General features: G+C 43.1%; 1 protein-coding gene across 4 annotated transcripts in view; it reads right to left on the bottom strand.

Moving 5' to 3' along the window:
* The window catches only part of TBC1D23 (TBC1 domain family member 23), a 55,082-nt gene that overhangs the window by 20,377 nt on the left and 11,814 nt on the right, over window positions 1-22,891 (bottom strand). For all 4 annotated transcript variants that reach the window (XM_019548862.1, XM_019548864.1, XM_019548863.1 and 1 more), the window contains exons 2-10: window positions 20,778-20,889; window positions 20,402-20,507; window positions 14,368-14,572; window positions 12,026-12,149; window positions 4,892-5,016; window positions 4,751-4,794; window positions 2,441-2,544; window positions 1,752-1,874; window positions 426-518 (exon numbers count right to left, since the gene is read on the bottom strand). In XM_019548862.1, the coding sequence (XP_019404407.1) occupies window positions 426-518; window positions 1,752-1,874; window positions 2,441-2,544; window positions 4,751-4,794; window positions 4,892-5,016; window positions 12,026-12,149; window positions 14,368-14,572; window positions 20,402-20,507; window positions 20,778-20,889 (1,036 nt within the window). The remainder of the gene's footprint in view (window positions 1-425; window positions 519-1,751; window positions 1,875-2,440; window positions 2,545-4,750; window positions 4,795-4,891; window positions 5,017-12,025; window positions 12,150-14,367; window positions 14,573-20,401; window positions 20,508-20,777; window positions 20,890-22,891) is intronic.

Below are 22,891 nucleotides of genomic sequence, written 5' to 3'. Positions count from 1 at the left end.
GGAAAGCTACCACCACTGGTAGGTTCACTGCCATATTTAATTTTCTAGGAAAATCTGGGCCAAATGAGTTGAGAATTTTTGAACTCTTAAGAATTTACTTAGCAACAGGACTTCTAGAAAGAGTTGTGAAACTTGGTAATACAAACTGAAGACTACCCCTCAGGCCCTGTGAACTAGAGAATGAGTATCGACTTAAAATTGAATTTAATATACAAACAATAGTTGTTTAAAGAAAGAAGCTGCGTATTTAATATTTTATACTCCTGTACCAAATACAATGTTTTAAGGGGATGGAGATGGAAGCATTTGAGTTGATGCAAATCAATTTGAGATTAAATTTGCAGGAATAGACATTTTCTCTTGCTTCTCAGTTTTAATTTTAAAGTTCAGGGGCAAAGCCTGTCCAAAGCAAAAAGTATACAAACCAAGTCTGAGTCTAAGTGAAAGGCTGTAGATAAATGCCCAGCATTATACTGCTCTGCAGGACGACAATCCACTACAAAGAACCTTACTCCTTCCTAAAAGAGAAAAATTGTGCGTTATAGTTTACAAAATTTAAGATTTAAATTACTATGAAAGTTACATCCACATTTCAGCAGGAATGTCAGTGTTGTAAGTATGGAGTTCTGTGATGTGGCCTACCAACTATGAGGAAAGCTGCAGCTAGCAAGATATCAGCATCACCAAAATGTACTAATTGTAATCTATTCTTGTTTATCTGTACACTGAAACTAATTTACCTACTAGTCAGAACTGATAGCATACACCAACATAACCCAACACAGCAACACATCATTATAATCAATACCCATGGTCCCATGGGACCAAAAGAAAAATTCATTAAAAGGTGTTTGTTATGTTAGGGTTGGTTAGTCTGCTACATAATAATACAGGAAAAAAAAGGATTCCTGCTGTGGGTTTTTTTGTTTGATCATTTTTGCAAGCAGGGTTCATTATACCAAAGTTGTACTATACATACCTTTGAGATTCCAGTTTAACAGTCCATTTCTATTCAGCCCAGCAAATAAGTGTGTGTTTAAGCCCTCTTGACTTCAACTGGATCTAAGCAAGTGCACTAAAGAGTTTAACTGACTAGGGAAGATGTATACACACACTTAAGATTTTGTTGAACACAGGCCATAAACTGATATTAAATCCAAGGAGCTCTTAAAGTAAACTTATACAAAACTACAGCATTATGCACATACTGTACTGAGAGTAAAAATCTCCGCATGCAAGTACATTTGTAATATAAACTATTAGACAAATGATTTGTAACATTTCATTGTCAATAGTCAGAGGTCTCTTGCGGCAGTGTTCTGGCTGTGAGCAGAATTGATGAGTTAAATAATTGTGGATTTATGTCCCTTTTTCCTGCTAACCCCTTGTTTCAGGAAGTTCGATTAGGAAAATGTCACTTTAGGCTCCCCGCTCCTCCAGATCTCCAGACCTTCCAAAATAGATCTGTTTTTGTTTGTTTGCTTGTTTGTTTTTTGGGGGGGGAGGGGGGGAGGGGACAGGAACAAAAAAAAACCCCAATAACAAAAACCTGCTCCAGTCATTATAGCAGGCCTGTGCTGTGGCCAACAAAGGAGACGGGCATTAAACTATTTCTCATAAAACAGAAAAATACTCTATTGCATTTTGAGATCATGGGAAATACTGAAATATCAAGAATTCATTTCCTTTCCTTATCTCCTCACTCCCCCCCATATGGAAAACAGTAAAATTTATTATTTCTTGCTACTAACCCCTTGTTGCTGATTTGCTTGAAGAATCTCAGATACTGAAATTGCTAGACAGAGAGCTTGGCTCAAGTCTGTGTCATCATCCTTGAGTCCCAACAAGCTGCTGCCAAAAAGACCGTGGTTGTCCTATTGTGGCAAGAGACAAAATACTTGCAACATTAACCGAAGTTACATGCATAACAGACTCCAACCTAAAATTACTTCTGCAATAACATACGTATACACTGTTCTTTATAGGCAAGTTTAAAATAAAAAACTATTTGCTTTTTTGGTGAGTTGAGTTTCTTCATAAGAATTTCTAAAAAAAACCCCCGAAAACATTACAGTGACTGGATTTCATTATCATGTTTGGCAAAAATATTAGTTTACAAACAAACTCATCTCAGCCAAAAGAAGGTTGTTAAGGAAATTGTGTCTCTCGGATAAACCCTATTATTAATCTATCATAAAGAATTTATATCATACTTGAACTCAACAGCACTGCTTCTTCCATCAGAAGAGACTGCAAACTGTTTGGCTCTATATAAAACACTGTTAGATTAACCTTCAAGGATATTAAAACTTCCAAGAGAAGTGGGAAACAGCATCCAAGAACTGTGTATTAGGCTAAAGAATGTTCAGTGAAGTTCCTGACAAAGTGCTCAAATAATCACCAAATTATAAAGGCAACCTCATAACTGCTTTGTTATTACCTTTCGAAAAGAAGCTGGAGTTTTGCTACAATAATATTGTGCCAAAGAGAAAAGATCTTCTATATCTTCTATGTCCAAATTTGTTGGGGAAGTCTCTAGGAATTCTGAAACATGCAACATATGGATATTATTCTATTTAAACACAGTATTATACATAGCTTTTTCATGCAGCAAAATACATACTTTACTAGAGCACAACACAGTTAAGCTCATCAACTAACACACAAAATAACCTGTCCCCACATTCAGGAACACAGTCATTATGGAAGCTACATATTTAATATGTGTGGTCTGTATAGGATAACTGGAGTTTTAGAAGTAGCTTCTTAAAACGGCCTTTACTGAATGACCAAATGTAACAGTTAGCCAAGTCTCACTGGGCACTTTTACACATGCTCTGGGGGTGATGGGGGAGCAAGGGGCATGTTAAATTAGAGCAGCTCTGAGAACTGCTCCAACGAAAAGTGCTGCCATGTCTCCTGTATCAGTGTTCCCACACTTAAAAATGATGGCAGGGCGCTTGAATGCTTGTCAGACAAGCTTTAGTTCAAGCACCCCCACTGCCATTTTAAGTGCAGGGACACTGATACATGAGATGCAGGAGGCTGCTGGTGCATGGTAATTGGCACGCTCCTGCAGACTTGATTAGTCGAGCCTGCTCCAGTGCGATGGACTTCCAGCACATCAAAACAGCCTCTGCACTCATGTATAGGTTACAGAATGGTGGAGCCAGACAATGCAGGAGATGTGTGTGCACATTTCTGAACACCAGAAGTGCAAGCAAACTATTTACTAGAAGCTGGAGTCAGTGGTATACTGTGGGTCTCTGGCGCTCAAGGGTCAATGTTTGCATTTGTGCCCTGCCACATCCACGGACAGTCACTGAGCAGGGGGGAGGGAGGGCGGTGTCTCCTGGAAGCCGAATGCTGAGCCCAGAAGTGCCAGCGGGGACCTGTGGAGGGCCTGGCCAGCACACTCCTCTCTCTCCTGCCCCACTCCCAGGCCAGCACCTGGGGGCATGGCTCTTCCTCATCCTCCCCACCCCGCAGTTGGTATGCCACTGGCTGGAGTTTCTACTCAAGTTTGTGAACATTTAGTGCATTTCTCTATATATTTAGTCTAGAGACAGACATGTGGTAGCTAGCAGACCACATGCTGGCTACCGTCCATGCTGTGGCACACAGGACAAAGGCAGAATCAACAGGTAGCTGGTAATATCCCTCTATTGTTTTCTTAATGGGCTAATGAACACTGAGTTAGGGGTGATAAACACTGTGTTATCAATTTCCTGCTGGGCTGGTCAGAAGCAGGGGGGATCCCTCCCTAATCAGGAGCACCCTGCCAGGACCTGGCCATGCCCCCCTCATCTCAGCACTATAAAGGGACGGGAGGGCTGCTCTAGTGCCCCCTGGCTTCTAGCCTGAGCCACTGCTGGCATATGCCTGCATTTTTTCAGTCCAGAGGGGATATCTGAACGCTTACAAACTGGTTTAGCCTAGCCAAGTTAGACTAACTTGAAAAAAATGAATCAATTCAGGCTTGGGCGTTTTGAATGTCGGTCCCTAGCCTTACAGCTTAACCCTCATTCACAATTCTTATGAACTTCATTGGGGTGGGGGAAAGGGGAAGAGAATGATGAGGAAGGACTAGGGAAATGCAGCAAAAACTGAGTGCAGGTACCAGATGTTTATCTGTGCATCACAGTGAAAGGGAATCAACTCACCAGAGTATGTAAGAGATACAGCTGTCCCCAAAAAATCTTAATTTGTATTAAGAGATTTATAAAAGTAAATATATTAAGTTTAAGGTTCACTGACTAACGTTTTCACTGATGTTAACAAAGCAATATGCCTCTCTAGTCAAGAATATCCCTGCCTGAAAAGCTTAGAGACTTATTTATATCAATAGAATGCCCAGGGAAAAGATGAACTAAATAGTGATTGCATATAGAGTACAAGATAAAAATAAAAAACTGGAAAGCACAGTGAATGAAATAAGTTTAAAGAAAGAGACTCCTTGAAGCATGGATAATTTCAAGTATATAGCACAAATAAAGGCTACCAATTGTTGAAGAAAGGGAGATAAGAAAAGAATGGATAAAAGGCCAGAAGCAATGTAGGAGGAAGGACGAAAAGGAAGATATGAAAACAAAATATAGGCAGGAACAGGTTTACACCACAGATTTTTGAAGGGGACAGTCAGGAACATCATGAAGAAAAGTAGCTAGCAAGCAGATGAATGAGGACTTCATGAAAGTAGACTGGCAAGTGGGGAAGATTTTTCTACCAGTTTTGCAAGAACCATATTTACTTATCATTTCTTCTCTGTCCAATTCTTGTGCCAAGATGGTGTCTCTGAAAACAACAGAACCACAACAGTAGATTAAGTAAAAAACCCAAACAAACACAAATGCATGGGGAAAACAAATGCTTACATTGACTATGTACTCACTTTGCATTGACAAGCATGATTAACATTAGAAAATACATAAAGAATGGATCTGCTTGTTGTAGGTATCCATCCCATATTGCCTGAGTGACTTCAACTGAGCAGTAATAAGAAAAGAGGCTTCCAAGCTGAAAAGTTAAAAAATGCAATTGAAAAGAGAGCTAGAAATAATTTTAGTCTGACAACAATACTGTAACAAAGAGACAAACTAGCTAAAAGACAAGCATGAGAGGCATATGAAATACTATATCTGCATCATGGATTAAAGGCTAGTTTTACCCTTAAAATCACTTTTACAAAAAGCACACTAGTGAGGCTCAATGATTAAATAGGTCTTAATTTGAAGAAAACAACTTTCAAGCACTAAACTGCCTATCCCACAAGCTCATTCTGAGATCTGGGATTAGACTGGGATTTTTTTGTGGCTCATATGCCTTCAGCAAAACAGATTTTGAAAAGCTGTATTTAGCTTATAGTTTTGACATTCAAGGCATATATGAATACAGTTCATTTTCCTTGTTCTGCATTTGCACATAATACCAGTCAAAAACTAGCAAAAGTTTGTTTATTTACTTATTTAAAAAGCCACACTTTGGCCCCAGCTTCAGAACAAGATGCATGGATGGAAGTCCACTGCGCCCCCATGAGCTCCAGGACCCCTGATGACCCCCAGCCTAGCCAGAGGTAAGCAGGGTCCATGGTGAGAGGGACCTAGCCCAGCTGTGTGGAGGCAGCTGAGAGGAGCTGAGAAGGGTCACCCCTCCCCCCCTTGGCCCAGGCCCCCAGGGAGCAATACTACTGGAGCCTTGCGAACAGAAGGTGCAAACAGGTGCACTTCTAGGCCCAGTGTCCAAGTTAGCGCAGGAGTTCATGCAGGAGGGTGGACAGGAGGGGCACGAGGGCCTAGACAGTGAGCCTCAAGGGAGCGGTTGGCATAGCAGTAGCCAAATTACTACTGGCATAATGATGGGTGGGGCACGTTACACCCCAAGGTTTCCCCCTGCAGCTGGATCCCTCCCCTCTGGTACTTCTGAGGCCTCCACCCAGACAGAACCCATGGTTCCGGCATCCATTTAGACAGAGCCCCTGGCTCTCAGCTGTAGGGGCTGCCTGGCATGACTCCAGGCACATGGGATCAGGAGCACTGCAACCTCCCCTTGTGTGGTTTGCTCCATATTGGAGTCTTTGGAATGCCAGATAGTGGTGCTCCAGACTGCAGTGCAGGGGCTGTGTCCATCAGGCATGGAAAACAGAAGATTGACTCCTACTGCCAAGCCCTTCACCCCACGAAAGAAGAGGGAAGACCTAGGTCACCTGCCAGGACCAGGGAGGCCAAAAGGCACTCCCATACTGTCCAGCCAAGAGGCTGGACAAAGGTTGCCTCTGGCCCCAAGGCTCACTGTACCAGGGTCACCATCCCCTTGGAGCTCTGCAACAGGTTTGAACCTCTTGCAGTACCAGCAGAGCTTGCAGAGCTGCCAGCTACTGCAAGTGAGGAAGAAACACAACCAGCTATCATCCCTCAGACAAAGCAGAGTGGTTGTTGTGGGCAACTCCCTCCTGAGGGAGACAGAGGGAGCGAGCTGTCAATCCAACCCCTTAGCCTGGGAGGTTTGCTGCCTCCCAGAAGCCTGTATCTGGGATGTGGCTGAGAGAATCCCAAAACTTAATCTGGCCCTCCAACCACTACCCTATGCTCCTTATCCATGTGGGCACAAATGACACAGCTCGGAGCAATCCCAGCTGGGTCATGAGTGGATACAGGGCTCCGGGAGCAGGGTTCAGGGGGTTGGGGGCGCAGGTGATTTTTTCCTTGATCCTTCCAGTTACAGGTCACAGGCAGAGGAGGGAGATGAATCAAGGCAGTAAACAGAAGACTGCAGCACTGGTGCCACCGTGAAGGCTTTGGCTTCTATGACCACATCCTGTTCTTTGGAGAAAGAAGCAGTGGGCCGTTGGAAAGAGATGGCCTGCACACCTCACTCCACTGGGGAAGAAGCTGACCTGCTTGACTAGGCTTTAAAGTAAGCTCACAGGGGATGGGCAGACAACCATAAGAGCAAGCTCACCAAGCATTAACTGCAAAAATCAGCAGGTTAGGATGCTCAAGGGAACCCACTCCTACCCCAGCCCAAGAACAGAGCTTCTCCATGAGTATAAAGAAGCCTAAGGGCCTCCAGTCGCACACTTACTTGCCTGTACACTAATGCTAGGAGTTTGGGGAAATAAACAGGAGGAACTAGTCCTTCTGCTAAACAAAAACGACTATGGTCACACAGGGATAACAGAGACCTCGTGGGACTCCTCCTATGACTGGACTACTGGTATAGGCTATACCCTGTAAAGAAGAGATCGTGCTGATAAAAGGGGCAGGGGTATAGCTCTCTATGTGAAGTAGAGCTACATGTCCCTACAAGCTGAGACTGGCACCCAAGGAGGATGACTGGAGACCCTTTCGGTTAGAATATGAGGGCAACATAGCAAAGGGGATACAATGGTAGAAGTCTACTACAGATCTCCAAACCAGGGACAAGTTCCCCTCGTATTCTATTCCAAGAATTATATATCATCATATTCTATACTGAGAATTCACCAGGAAACTGGCCGAGGCTGCATGCTCTTGGTGCACGGTTGTCATGGGAGACTTCAACTACCTGAACATCTCATGAGATGAGCACTTGGCCAAATCCGATCAGTCACAAAGCTTTCTTACACGCATGGATGAGCTCTACCCATCTCAAGAAGTTTAATGGCCAACAAGAGGCAAGGCACTGCTGGACCTGGTACTGGTCAAAGGGGATGATCTAATCAGCAACCTAAGAATTGAAGGAAAGCTGGGTGACAGGGACCATGAGTTGATCACTTTCACTATCCATCGCAAAGCTGGCAAGTCAGCCAGCGGTTCAGTAGTCCTTGACTTTACGAAAGCTGACTTTCATAAGATCAGGAGGCTTCTTCTTGAGGCCTCGAGAGGCCATGTTTTCACAGGGAAGGGAGTTCATGATGAGTGACTGCTCCTTAAGGAAGTGATCCTAGAAGCACAAGGGAAGTCCATCCCAACCCACAGAAATGGTGGTAAAGGGGCTCAACAACCCCGTTGGCTCAACAGGGAACTCATGGACCTCCTACATCTAGAAAGAGAGGCATATAATGGATGGAAGACAGGAAACACCACTAAGGAGGAGTATACTGCACTAGTCTGCACCTGCAAGGAGCGAACTAGAAAAGCCAAGGCTGCAGCTAAACTCTAACTGGCTACACAAATCAAGGACATAAGAAGTCCTTTAGATATGTGGGGAGTTGAAAGAAAAACAAGGGCAACATTGGACCCCTGCTAAACCAGCTGAGGCACCTGACTACCAACACCCAGGAAAAAGCCAATCTGCTTAATGATTACTTTGCATCTGTTTTTCACCAGCCCAAAGGGACCACCCTGCCTAACATGATTCAGGATGACCAGGGTGAGGATGAATATATGCCCACCATTGGCATGGATCTTGTGAGGGCGCATCTTGAGAGGCTGGGCCCCCATAAATCAGCTGGTCTGGATAGGTTGCACCCAAGAATGCTAAAGGAACTGACAGACATCATAGTGCAGCCACTGGCGAGGATACTCAAGAACTTGTGGCACTTAGGTGAAGTACCTGAAGATTGGAAGAGAGCCAATGTGGTGCTCATCTTCAAAAAAGGGAGGAAAGAAAACCCAGGAAAGAAGACCCAGCCAGTCAGTTTGACCTCAAACCCTGGGAAGATTTTGGAAAAAAAATTATCAAAAAAATAATTTTTGACAGGCTAACAGAAGGCAACATTCTGAAGGATAGCCAGCACAGGTTGGTCATGCAACACCTACTTGCAACAAATCTCATTTCCATCTACGACCAGGTGATATATCACCTGGACAAAAGGGAAGAGGTTCATGTCATATATTTGGACTTTAAAAAAGCCTTTGACCTGGTGTCCTATGATGTCCTCATGGAAAAATTGGGCAACTGTGGCCTTGACTACTCCAGTCCGATGGCTGGAGAACTGGCTCTGAGGTCGGACCCAGAGAGTGGCAGCTTACGGAACTGAATCATCATGGCACTTGGTGACTAGTGGCGTCCCCCAAACCTCAGTTTCTGAAGACAGTAAAGAGTACAGGTCTGAGAACTATCTGGACACTGGTGTCAAAAGTGGACTGGATAAGTTTGCTGACAACACCAAACTTTAGGGAAGAGTGGCCACACTTGAGGATAGGTTGGTGATCCAGGTTGACCTCGATAGGCTCGCAAGGTAGGCAGATGAAAACCCGACTGCATTTAATAAAAAGAAATGCAAGGTGCCCCACCTTGGGAATAAGAACCCGCATCACACTTGCAGGCTCAGCAATGCTACACTTGCTAGTACTAAGACTGAAAGAGACTTGGGGGTCACAACTGACCACAAGATGTATATGAGCCATCAATAAGATACTGCAGCTGGCAAAGCAAAAACAACTTTGGCTTGCATCCACCGATGCATCTCAAGCAAGACCCAGGATGTCATCCTCCTGCTGTACTCGACCTTGGTGAGGCCACAACTGGAGTACTGCATCCAATTCTGGGCTCCACAATTTATGAAGGACATGGTGAAGCTTGAAAGAGTTCAGAGGAGTGCCACGTGCATGATCAGAGGGCAAGAAAACAGGCCTTATGAAGAGAGGCTGCGACATATGGGACTCTTCAGCCTGGAGAAGCGCAAGCTCAGGGGTGACTTGGTGGCAGCCTATAAAGGGGTGTGCATCATGATCTTAGGGAATGCCCGTTCACCAGAGCACCTCAGGGGATGACAAGGTCCAGTGACCACAAACTCCTGCAAGACTGTTTTAGGTTGGACACAAGGAAAAACTTCTTTACTATCCAAGTCCCCAAGGCCTGAAACAGACTCCCCCCAGAGGTGGTGCAAGCACCTACTCTGGATACTTTCAAAAAAACATTTGGCCACTTATCTTGCTGGGATCCTCTGACCCTAGCTGACTTCCTGCCCCTTGGGCAGGGGGCTGGACCCGATCTTACAAGGTCCCTTCCAGCCCTAACGTCTAGGAAATCTATGAAATTTAGCCATTAAATGTCAGCAGACATGACTGAATACATCAAGAGAAGCAGTGAGTTCTTTTTAAGATGGTGCCATTTTTTATACAGCTCCTTTTCACAGGGTCATTCATTATCACAGACACATGTGGCACCTTCATAAAACTGAGAGATAAGTTACTAAACATCTGCCAGCAATGGTAGCATTTTAATCACTGAAAAACAAAACCAAAAACAAACAAACAAAAAACCAAAGACTAATCTTTAGGTATACACAATCCTAAAAAAAGCATCTTTTGCTGCTACGAAAATTCATAGCAGATGAAAGAAAACAAATTGTTCATTTCCTTCCATACATCTCAGGCAAAATTTGTAACAATGCTCAACTGAAATGTAAACTACTTTATCAGTTTAGAAGCTTATTGAACCTTCTGTTGTATTACCACCATTGTCATAAACTTTCAGTAGCATTTCACCTGCTTTTAAGAGTGACTTTGTGAGACTTTAACACCTCCTGATCTACAGCTGTAATAAGAGTCAGAGGCTTAGCACAAGTATAAATGAAGAACTGCTGAAAGCAGCCTTTCTTTGAAGGCCAATGATGCAACCATAATGTAAGAGCCTCTTCTTACATAGTTCTGTACTTACAAATTTCATCTCAGCCCTTGAAAAATCAGAAGAAGGAGTCACCCCAATTAAGCTTCCTAATACTAAGTGAAATTTACCACCATCCTATAGTCTCTTACATAGCAAGTGTTCTATGCATAGAAAACTATTATTGAAAGGTCATCTTAAATTCATTCTCCCCCCAGTGTGGCGAGTAAAGCAGAGGTGGGAGGCAAGAGGCCAGACCTCCAACACCTTGTCCTCCCTGCCCATTTGGGGCAGGAAGCTGCTTTGGATGATGGCTGGCTAAACCTAGATTTGTACGTGCATACGTATAAATTTTAGCAGCCCAGAAATGTTATGGGTCACTACTGAAGTTGTGCACATGTGTGTGTACACACACACTTTACAGACTTCTTAAAAACAGAATGGAATTGTATTATAGCATTTAATTTTCTGTGCTAAGTCATCAATAAAACTATCAAACTTTCAGTACAATCTTGTGGTCCTGATACACAATACTAATGTTGAAATCAATATGACACATACTTGCCTTACTTCTCAATGAAGTTAATTAAAAACTAAAGTAGGAAGAAACCTAATTCCTTAAATAAATATCGTTCTACAATTCTATAAACAATGACAGGTTTGAATATCAGTTCTGCATGTGGCTTTCATTTCACATATTTAGCAGAGAGGGATTTGAGTTTATATCAAGTTACTCGAGCTAGTATTGACAATCCATGAGCAGACACAAATACACGGGTGGATAAGTGTTCTGGAGCAGACACTGGCAACCTACAGACATGGACATGGGACTTCAGCAGCAGTTGCTTTCCCCATATCAGCATGGGGAAAAGTGGCAGCAGGTGTTCTTCCTGGGCCAGCAGAGAAGGAAAAGAAAACAGGGGTGATGGACACAAGGAAAGTGTCTGCTGCCTCTGTTTTTCCCTGGCAGAAGCAGGGAAAAGTAGTGTACTGTTCACTTTCCCCATGGCAATAGTGGGGAAAAGTGGTAGGAGTGGTTAGATTCTAGTGCCCACTTGTGTCTGGCCTAAACTGGGTCAATTTGGTCCACAGCCTTTACTAGTTGTCAACTGCTGCTCTAGAGTATTGTATATTAATCTCTTGGAATATGACAAATAACTGATGTATATACTGCCACCCAAGTTTAATGCCAATTATTTCCAACTCCTAATATCAATGCCTCTGTATACATATGTTGTATTAAAAGCTATTTATTATGAATGAAGATCTGGTGTTCACAGCACCTTGCTCCCTGTTAGAATTGATTATAAAAAGATAACACATGCACAACAAATACATCTCTGTGATCTTCACCTATTCCAATACACTTTAAAGTTATTTTAAAAAATAGAACCTAAAGTTCCCTTATATTAGCATTCTATAACTTGGCAGTTTTCACTTAAAGTTTCTACAGAAATTTATTTTTCATTATGTTTCCCTACTTTCACTTTATTACCCAGTTGAGTGCATATGAGTCTGGTGTCATCTTCTTAGTGTCAAGAAAAGAGCAGAGTTCTGGCTCATGGTACTGGAGAAGCAGCCTGAAGAGATGAAATGGTCTCCCCTTCAGAAAACAATCCCTGAAATAATAACAAGTCCACAATACTCCAGTCAGCAGGCAATCTCACGTGTATTAAGACAAAAAAAAACATAGGGACTGATCATGTGATGACTTATGCAGTCAGCCACATTGAAACTGGCTGAGTAGTAAGGACAATTAGATGCTTTTACAAGATTTGAACTGCCATGTACTAGTACCATCCACACAGATTTACACAACTGAAAGGCATCATGAACTTGAGTGCGCCACACTGAAAAAACAGACCAAAGTGATTTTTAAAAGTGTCCACTGCTCATCTTGAAAGCATGGGCCATTTAAGGGGAAGAATTCATTTGTAAGATAGCGGAGATAGAAGTTGCTTTTATGGTAAGATGAACTCTCTATGAAGACCTCCAATCAAATATAGTTATCAATTTGAGCATCTCATATGTGGACACTTCATAGGTACTGAAGCAATTGGTAAACACTCCAAAAACATTCTTTTAAATGCTCAATACAGTCTTTTAAAAGACTTCTGCTTTCCCAGTGTAAGTGTACACTAAAGGTACATAGTTCATTAACCTTTTTTTAGCATAACAATTTGAGCTGACAAATTAATTTCACTTTGGACAAATGTTACATTTGTAGCCCCCTTGGAAGGAGCATTATAAAACTGCCACAGAGGCACAGAGCAGCATGCTCTACAACAACAGGGTGGACAAGGAAGTAGCTAGCCGACTGACAGCCTACTGCTGCTTATGGGAAGTGGCAAATAAAAGCATAGCTCCCCAGAGACCAGGGGCAAGAAGTGTATTTCCTGGCATCCCGCAGGGAAGCAACAAGCAAAGCTGCAGCTTTCCAGAGACTGGTGGCAACAGCCCACTACCTTCTGTAGGACAGCAGCACACTCTCAGTGAGTGGACTTCTACCTCCAGTCTCTGGGAGCTGCAGCTCTGTTCTCTGTCCCCCTTGATCAAATGACAGCTGAGAACCCAAGTAATGCTCAATAATTGTCCACCATATTCTCTGACCTCACATACCTAGTGTGGCACAGTGGGATGTTCAGGGACCAAAAGATCCCTTGTCCCAGAAAAGTACAGACATTGCATGTGATACTATAAAACAGAGTGCTACAGAAAATCCAGGAATATTTCTGATGGTGCTACTTTGGGTGTACACATCTGTCTGCTTGACTTTTGACACCTGTAGCACTACCAACATAACATCTGTCTGGTCTCTGCTTGGTTAAGGCATAAAGCTGTTTAAATCATTCAAGCACACTTTGCCAAGTCCTAATACTAAAAATAGGCTCATATTAAAAAACAAAACAAAAACCAGCTTCAGTAATTTAGAGAACTCTGTACTTCCACCTACAATGAAATAAACACAATAAATATTGCATTTCAAGACTGAACTTTTTTTTTTTTAGTGCCAATTCATTAATTTCTTCACTACGCTTACAAAGAAAACCAAACTTCTAGCGATCTATCCATATATCTAGTTGACATGCAACTCACTGCCTCAAGAGTAGTGAGTGAGTTTGGATACCCCTTTCTTGGGCAAAGAATGCAGCAGGACAGCAAGCTCAGCCACTGGAGAAATGAAAAGGCAGCTTTGGACCACAGCACAATTTGCATTTGAGGCAGGATATTATCAATATCAATAACTTATATATCATAAAAGTTTTCATAAAAGTTGCTTCATTTTTGATAGAGAAAATATCCTTTTGCAATTAACTCTGATACTGGAAATCTAGATGAATCAACTGTGCTACAGACCACCTATGTATCCTGGGGTGAATTACTTAATTATCTTGATTGCCTTATCTTTATAATAGGAATAATATTTTCTCAGCCAATTTTTGTCTCGTCTCCTAAGATTAAACTCTTTGAGTATGACCTATCTACTGATACACATTCATGGAACACCACACACATTGGGGTATCAAATCTCATTTAGAATCTCAAGGTACTACCATAATTTTAATTAGAACACAATTTTTTTGTAGTCATACTGGGAGAGTAGCTAATCTAAATGCAAGCATCTGTTTCACTTGGATTAAATATACTCTTATGTATGCAATAAAATTTACAATAGCATAAGGGAGTTTGGCAGTTCTGCTATAAACAGTAATATTGCTTTATTTCTGCAGTAAGCTATATGTTATTTGCTAAAGACACCACATATTTTTTGATAAAAGCCATTTCACACATTCACTGTCAACAAATACAGATCACATGCAAAATACATGCATTTACCTGGGAATATACTTGTTCATGATAGCATAAAAGCAGTTGTACAAATCACTACGTGGAATTCGAAGATGAATCAGAGGCTTGAGTAAATGTATCCAGCCGAGACAAGAAGAATATTTAACATTACGTGACTTACAATAAAAGGTAATAACAGACTCAATGTCCAAAAATAATACTGACTTCTCCTCTTCTGGAACTGACAGCTGGTCTGGAAAAGCACAAGCATAACACTTAGAAATCATGTTAACAGCCTCATGGAGTCTGCCAATGCTGGAGTTGTCAACCAGGGTACCCATACCCCTGGGGGTACTGGTCCTAGCGGGTAAATGCAGGTGGGAGGGGACTGAGCGCTGCTGCCTCCCAGGAACAGGGCTGGGGTGGGGTGATGGCAGTGGCACCCTTTTGTGGGGCGGGGAAGGTCACATGTGGCAGCCCCTGCCACCACATACCAGCCTGGTGAGCTTCCCCATCCAGCAAAGGGGCGCTGCTGCCCTCACTCCAGCCCAGTGAACTTCCTCACCTTGCCCTGGCCCTGCTCCTGGGAGGCGGTGGCTTTCCGCCCTCACCCCCCCAGCTGTGTGCTATCCCCCCCCCACTCGGCATCCAGTTACGCACCCCTCCACCCCATTTCAGTGTCCAGCTGCTTGGGGTACTTAGACTAAAAAAGGTTGAAAAACTTATGGACGTTTCAGAGGCTAATCATGCCTATAGAGTACTGCATTTGCTTGTAGATAAAAGCTTGAACCCAGTTTGAAAGCAGAGGTGCAAACAGGATTAAACTACTAGCCTAACTTTTCATGAGCAGCTGTAACTTTTTCTTTTGTATACAACTGTACAGCTATAAAGCATGCTGGCATGTCATAGCACAGTACGAACAGAGAAATCTCCTCCCCCCCCCCAACATGGAAACTCCATATTTATAAATTTGTGCACTGAATGCCCCTTTCTATTCCCATTTGGAGAACTCAGCACAAACACTTGTTCTGAGCCCACAAGAGGCTGAGAAGCGGTTCAGTTTCCCCAGACTTCACAACAAATTCTTTTCAGTTTCAAAGCTCAACCCACAGTGCATACCTCCAATTCTACACAAGCCTACTTGCATACAAAACATAAGCTCTGACCTCACTTTGATTAAGATATGTTCTGTTTATACAAGAGCACAACGGTACTGCCTATGATGCATTATCTGTATATAAAAAATATGAAAACGAAGTTAAGGTTGTTCTGCACTTCATTGTGAGAAAGTGCTCAAAAGGAACTACAGGCTGGGGTTGGAGGCTATTATATATTCTCTTGGAAATTCCATGTCTAATTTACATGTCATGATGAGGCCAAGTCAGCAAAACATAGTTTAAATCAACTTATAAATGAATAAGAATAATTACAATACAATCATTACCTATTTTCATATTACATTCAATTTTGCCTTTACATTGTCAATATTTCTGCTAGTAATGTAATGTATAGCAGAATCTATACATTGGGAAAAGGGATGTCTTGCCAGCTAAATGGCTGGTAGCTGGGCTCTTTTGGTATCTAGGAAGGCAGCCTGAGATTATGGAATAAACATATTAGCTGTTAGCTAAAAATAATGAGCAGTTAAATTGGTTATCTTTAGGTCTCTCAATTAACTAGGATGAAAAGGAAAATTCACTCTTCTCAGTGCTGTAGCTTCAGCAGTTTGGACTCTGGAAGATAAGGCTACAGTAGTTTATATGCTACTCTGTCTTTCAAGGATAACTTGGTAACCACAGTGACCAAAGAAAAAAATTCTTCTTTAGTTAAAGCTTAGGTTTCTAGCATTGGAATTGCAAAGTATTCAGTAATCCAATTACAACGTTTCAATGGTACAACATATAAAGTGAAGCTGATGTGCATGGTAACTTATTTGCTGGTACTGCAAATTATTGAGACTGCATTCTGAGGAAATGCATGACTGGCTTAATTCACAGATGAGTTTCAGATTCTTTTTTATATTAGCATTTTGCCACCTTGATTCACATTTAATTGGGAAGCAGTAGTAGGAGGGTTTGTTAGAAACAGCCTGGTCAGCAGGGAATTGTAACCTATAGGTTACATTTATTCTGTGTCCTTGACTCTCCATCTCTGGCTTCTACTACTAATAAGCTATGCCACCAACTTGTGGCCTGCATGTCTTGCCCAAACCTGAGAAACAGTAGTTTGTGCTCAAAAACTAATCTAAAATTCAAAATAAATTTTAACACCAATGAAAATGATGTATTTTAAGGGCTTCTGAAATTTGGCTGCTCTTCAGTGTTAATTTTAAGAGGTGGGGCATGTGCAGAATTATATTTTTAAGGTAAAGAAATAGGGGTGAATGAGAAGAAAAGAGTCAAACAATAGCTGCTCTTTCAAAACAGTTGAGAATTCTGTAAGGAAATACAGGTGTTTTCACTATGCTATGTCTAGTAGCAGGTATTGTACTTTTGAAGTTGCAGTTTCTTTTCTTTAACATACTCTTCTGTGTTGCTAGGTGAAAGACCTAAAGAAAGGGGGAAGCCGACTTGTACAAAAGAAAATTTAAAAAAAGGCCATCTTGGAGGAGCTAATTACATTTGGTAACATTTTCAGACAAAAGTGTATTTAAATGGACAGTGCCCATTTAGGCTTATTTTTTATCTTCATTATGAAAACTCTGAGTCAGAAAGTGGGAGAAAGCCTCTTTTAAATATTAATATTAGAGGGGGATAAGTTTATTTTCTTGGTTTTAGAACTAGATATAAATTTCAAAACTTGAGTATTTGCAACAGTTATAAAAATAGTATTGTAGCTAGAATCTGACTGTCTAGTAGAACAGAATGAGTTAAGCTGCAGCTAACAGTAGAATTAGAGATCTTTCTTTCTAAAAATGCTGCATGAAGTGGTATTAATGATAAAAGTAGCTGGCACTCTGACCTGTGGGCCAGAATCAAGCCATTGCTTCTGCACTGTGTCAGGGGATACTTTACTTTGCTGCTCTTTGTGATGAGCTAGCAACCTGCAGTTAAAGATCCCTTGGCAATTTCCATAAAAGTATCTAAACATTTTAGTTCTCATGCTCTGTCAAAAGCTCAACTTGGGCTGGCTCATTCTGCTGTGCTAAATTTCCCTCTGTTTTCTGCTGGAAATGGAATTTGGCCTTTAAAACTGCAATTATCTACAATATTAGTTCTATGTGAGGTGATCACCAGGAATCCAGATTTTCTGTCTCCCCACAGGAAAAGGTGGAAAACTGTGGATTTTCCCCTTTAAAGGAGAAAACCACAGGAAACCAGCCTGCAATAAGCTGCTTGGGCATGGGGGGAGCAGCAGGACGGTGACTGGAGACAGGGGGCATCATGTGCGTGTCCACACACGTGACTGACCTATAGCCAGGTAGGTTAGTGGGAGTAGCCCCAGTAATTGGATACAGGTAAGTCTATGGGGGGAGCGAGGGATTGGAGGGCCAGGGCCTGGGGACCACCTGGGGAGCTGTGGGAGGCATGTGTGTGCATATGCATGTATACAAAAGGGGATGGGGGTGGGGGTGGTAAGGGAAGGGGGTACCTGCCAGCACTGGAGGGGAATGTGTCTAGGCACTGCAGCTGGGAAGGAAGGCTGAGACAACACTTGGTGTCGTCAGAGCCCAGCTCCAAGTTGTGGCCAGTGGAGCCTGCCTAGGGGCTCCTGCCCCTCCAGTGGTGGGAGTGGGGAGGGGAGATGGTGGGGAGCTTAATGGATAGGCCAGGGGCCAGTGCCCATACCCTCAGAGGCAAGGATGGGGTGGCTGGGAGATGCTGTCGGGGGGCAGAGGGGGCAGGCCACCTGGCAGGGCATAGGAGCTACAGTCCAGGAAGGGGAGTGCCACAGGCACCCCCCTCCTCCTTCCTCCAGCCCAACCCAGTGGCCAGTGCTCCCCACCATGCCACAGCCCCAGCCAGTGGCACAGGGCAGTGTGTGGTGCACCAGTCACTGCATACGCTTCCATGCGAGGTGCACTGCATGCACCTCATGTTGGAGGCTGTTCCTGCTATGTCCCCGCAGACAGCCATCCTGTGAGTTTGTGCAGGGCCAGACAAGGCAGTGTCAGCAGGGCCCCCCCCTCCAGCAGGGCAGGGTGCAGGGGCTCTAGATCAGGAATGAGGCGCACCAACAGAGCTAGATGGTGAGGGACTGAGTCAGGAGTGAGGGGCACCAGGAGGGCTGGGGCTAGGCTGCGGCTTGAGAGTGAGGGCAATGGCAGGGGCAAAGCACTGTCATATCAGGGCTGCTCAACGTCACAAAGCATTGGAGGGGGGGACACACAGCTGCAGCTGGACTCATGTCTTGGTGAGTGAGGAGGGCAACAGGAACTCTGATTTTCCATGATAAAACAAACAAACAAAAACCCAAACAACCCACCAAAATATAAAGATATTAAGAATTTATTTTATTAAAATGACTGAAGCACTGGTAAGCTTTCAAACTGCTTTACAATTGTCAATATATCAGTAAAACAATGTGTTCATGGAAAGACATGGATTTGGGGAGTTTTAAAAATCAGAGAATTTGGGATTTCTAAATAGAGAAAACCAGGACCCCTGGCGATTACAATATGTACCATTTATTGCACAATTTGAAGCAGGGGTGCACCAACAGAGATTTTGGGGGCTGATACCGGTAGCCGATTTTTAAAGAGGCACATTGGCTGATAGCAATCCGATTTCCAATACAGCTCCATTCAGCTGGTAAGTCTGTTGAAGTGGAGGGGGGAAGGGAGGGGAGGGAAGGGGCAGATCAAATGCCCCTTCCAGTGAGGTAGGGAGTGGGGCTGGGGCAGGGCAGGCGCTGCCCAGTCAGGTGAGGCAGGGCGCAGGATGGAGCTGTGGCTCAGAGTGGCATGGAGAGAGGGGCAGCTCCTGCCGCTGTGCGCATGACAAGAGCACAGGTGGGGTGTGTGTCCCCAGGATCTGTGCAGGGTGGGTTGGGCAGGCTGCAGCTGCAGGCTGGAGCCAGAGTTGAGCTGGGAGGGGACTACGGGGGTGGGGGGAGGTGGGAGCTGCAGCCACCTCTAAGTTTTGCCATAGCCCCTCCCAATGCTGCCACCACCTCCCTGGCACAGCCCTGGCTCTTCCCGGGGCGTGGGTGGAAGTGGGGGTTGAGCCAGGGCTGCGCCAGGCAAGCAGCAGCAATGCTGGGAACAGGGTTGTGGGGGGACTACACTGAAATTTGGGGAGGCATGCAGCCTCCCCCATAGTCCCCTCCCAGTGCTACCACTCCCTGCCCTAAGCCCAGCCCCCACCAAGAAGAGCCCGATGCAGTCCCAGCTCCAGCCCACAGCTGCAACCCACATGCCCCTCCCAGACTGGGGGAAGGGGAGGGAGAAGAGGAGTGGGGAAAGCACACACCCCTCCAGGGGAGCTGCAGCTCCATCCCCACCTCACCCTGGGTGGGTAGCACCTGCCCCAGACCCTGCCCCACTCCCTCCCTAACTGCAGGGGGTATTGATCTGCCCCTCCACGCCCCTTTCCTCCAACCACAACAAATTTACCAGCTGCATGCAGATCTCCAAGATGCCAGGGCTGTGCTCCTCGCTATCTGCATGCACAGGCATTTATCAGTCAAGTTATTGGCCGCATCAGGCTGATTTCCAATACAGCCAATTTTCTTTATAAAAATTGGTGCCGATCTGATATCAGACCAATTTATCAGCTCACCTCTAATTTGAAGCATGAAGGACATTACATTAAGACCATAAAATTGGGAAGCCAAACTTTTTGTTGAAAGATAATTAACTCTTAGCTCTCTTCCCACTGGACTTTGTTTAGTTTATGCAATTTAGCATGTACCAGAGGATACTTTGTATATCTATGATGTCATCCATTCAAAGGTCCAAGTTGAGATAAAATTCTGCTTACACATTAAAAGGTATCTAATGATTCTTCTGTGTTCTGCTTTTGCCTTCCATACCCAGCCTCCTCACCAATGCAAGCTTTATTGAGACAATTATATTAATTATATGCTGTAAGGGAGCAGAGATGGCAAAAAGTTTTTATGCAGACAGTGTAATCAAACTTACCAATTAGCTCCTGGCAATCCTTATATATTATACTCTGTTCTGGTAGATCTAAAGAACCATCCCAGGATGCTAGACTGTCTCCTTTCCCTACAACATTTAATGCAATCTGGGGAGGAAAGAAAAAACAAACAAACAGAAAATACTAATCACTTTTCTTTGTACCTATACAGAGATCCAGTTATTGACTTCAATAGGTTTAAACTAAATGAACAGCAAACATTTCAAAACCTTTTAAGAACCCTGGATGATATTCATCTTCCACATACATACACATAGGAAGGTTCCTATTACAGTGATACAAGGTAATGACTTTTTCAGTTCCAAAGAAATAAAAAAATAACTATCATCCATTTTTTGACTTTAGTCAGTCAGTTACCTTCCAGACTTTAGCCCTCAGATCATCAGGCAATCGTCTTCCTTGAATTATGTTTCTTACAGTTTCTAGATCACAGCCTCCTTCTTCCAGGGCTTCTGCAAGTTCCTTCTCCCTATAAAAGTTATTTGCAACAAAAAACTTAAAGTACTTTAAAACAATCCAATATTTTTATTAAACAATAGTGTCCTTTGCACACATACACAAATACCTAATGAAGATTCTTCAAATCGGAGGACACTAGTAAGCTAAAATAACAATAAAGTTTGCTTGATGTGTGTTACTTTTAAATTTAGATTACTGAGACCAAATATTTCTGTGATCTAGATTATTTTTATTCATTCATTCTATTTTTGGTGCCTCTATTATTTGCTTGATTTTAAATCTACTTTTCATTCTTTAAATTGAATAGAATTACATTTTTGAATCTCATAGGGAGACAATGTTACAAAACATGAAGCAAGTCACAGAATAATATTTAAACTGAAAAACTCCAGTTTTCAGTATTTCAGATTCAATGACAGTACTTTTCTCCACCCACACACTACACATTCAAATGTAGTTAGGTGACAGCTTCCCTTAAATAAATCATTAGATGACCTAAATACCAGAAAATATTTTCCAGAGGTTTATTAATACTTGGTTCTTAAGTCTGTATTTCCTTGAAATTGAAATTTCTTTTTAAGCTACATTCAAATCATCAGACATCAGGCAATTAGCTCTTCAATTTTTTTTAGAGGTAAATAAATAAGCGTACCTTAAGTAATAGAGAATTGTAATGAAAAAAAATTAGTAGAGTAAAAAAAAGTTTCAGTAATCAGTGCAGTAGTCAAAACAAAATAAGATCATTATGGAACTGCAGGAAACCCTTGCTATTTGGAAACTCTGGATTCGCAGATTCAAATGTTTGTGGGGGAGGGTAGAGCTAGGAAGCAGGTGGAGAGCAAGCACCGGGGACATGGAAGGAGGTGGCAATGGCGGCATCTTCTTCCCCAGAAGCAGCCACGGTGGTGCTTAGGGGGAAGGGGTCGGTCCCCAGGTGCTGCAGGGGAGCCCCGCAAAGAATGGTGGGGGGGGAGCAGGGGCAGCTGTGGGGTCTGACAGGGAGCCATGTCAGTATTAGCCGATTTCACCATTCATGGGGATCTCAGGAACATAACCCCCCGCGAATGGCGAGGGTCTCCTGTTCTGACAGTCTAGGTAAGATTATTAAAGATGTCTTGCCAATATATTCTTAACAGACAGATTAAAACATGAGTTTTAGCAAGCAAGCACAAAACATATTTTAAAATAGATCAGTTTCCTGCTATGCACAGTTCAATATTTCACACACCTGCATGTAGACTGTACGTGCTGAGGCACATCTTGTCACTTCAGCAACTGCAATATGAAACTACAGCATGATGGCAAAATACCAGGTACACTGAAGTAAAAACAGCCAGAATAATACGTAGTTTCTGTCTACAAAAAGGTTTTCCTATTGTAACCTTTAAACGGTCTTCATAAGCGCTGGCATAAAGTTCTCAAAACTTTGCTTTCTATCCTTAAATATTTGAATATACCACATAACCACATACAAACTCAGTGAGCACAGCATGCAACACCTGTCCAATATTCAGTAGAGATTCTACCCCTCTACAGCGATGTGCATCTCTTGAAGCAACTGATGTGCTCCTTCATTTGGATTAACAGATGATAAAGCAGGGGTGGGCAATTATTTTAGGTGGAGGGCTGCTTACTGAATTTTGGCAAATTGTCGAGGGCCACATAGGTAGCCCCACCCCTTGACAGGTGCCCTGCCCCCTGGTTGCCATCTTGGGGCCAGAAGTCCCGTCCCTATCCTCTGACTGTTGCCACTGGAAGTCCATCCCCTTGCCCCTGGAATTACTCCTTTGGGGAAGAAGCTTTGCCATCTTACGGGAAAAAAACACCAAATTACATACTAAAAAAAAAAAACAAACCAAACGCCCATAATAATATAAATTTATTTTAATTTAATTACAAAGAAGTATTTTCATCCTGATTTGTGGGCATTTGTGGTCTATATGCAGAAGAGATTGTATATGGGGGTTTGTGGGGATGTGTGGGTATGGGAGGCATGTAGTGCAGAGTGGGTG

This window comes from Crocodylus porosus, unplaced genomic scaffold, assembly GCF_001723895.1.
Source record: "Crocodylus porosus isolate Cpor-Errol unplaced genomic scaffold, CroPor_comp1, whole genome shotgun sequence".
NCBI lineage: Eukaryota > Metazoa > Chordata > Crocodylia > Crocodylidae > Crocodylus > Crocodylus porosus.
This window is presented reverse-complemented; position numbering and strand designations above follow the sequence as displayed.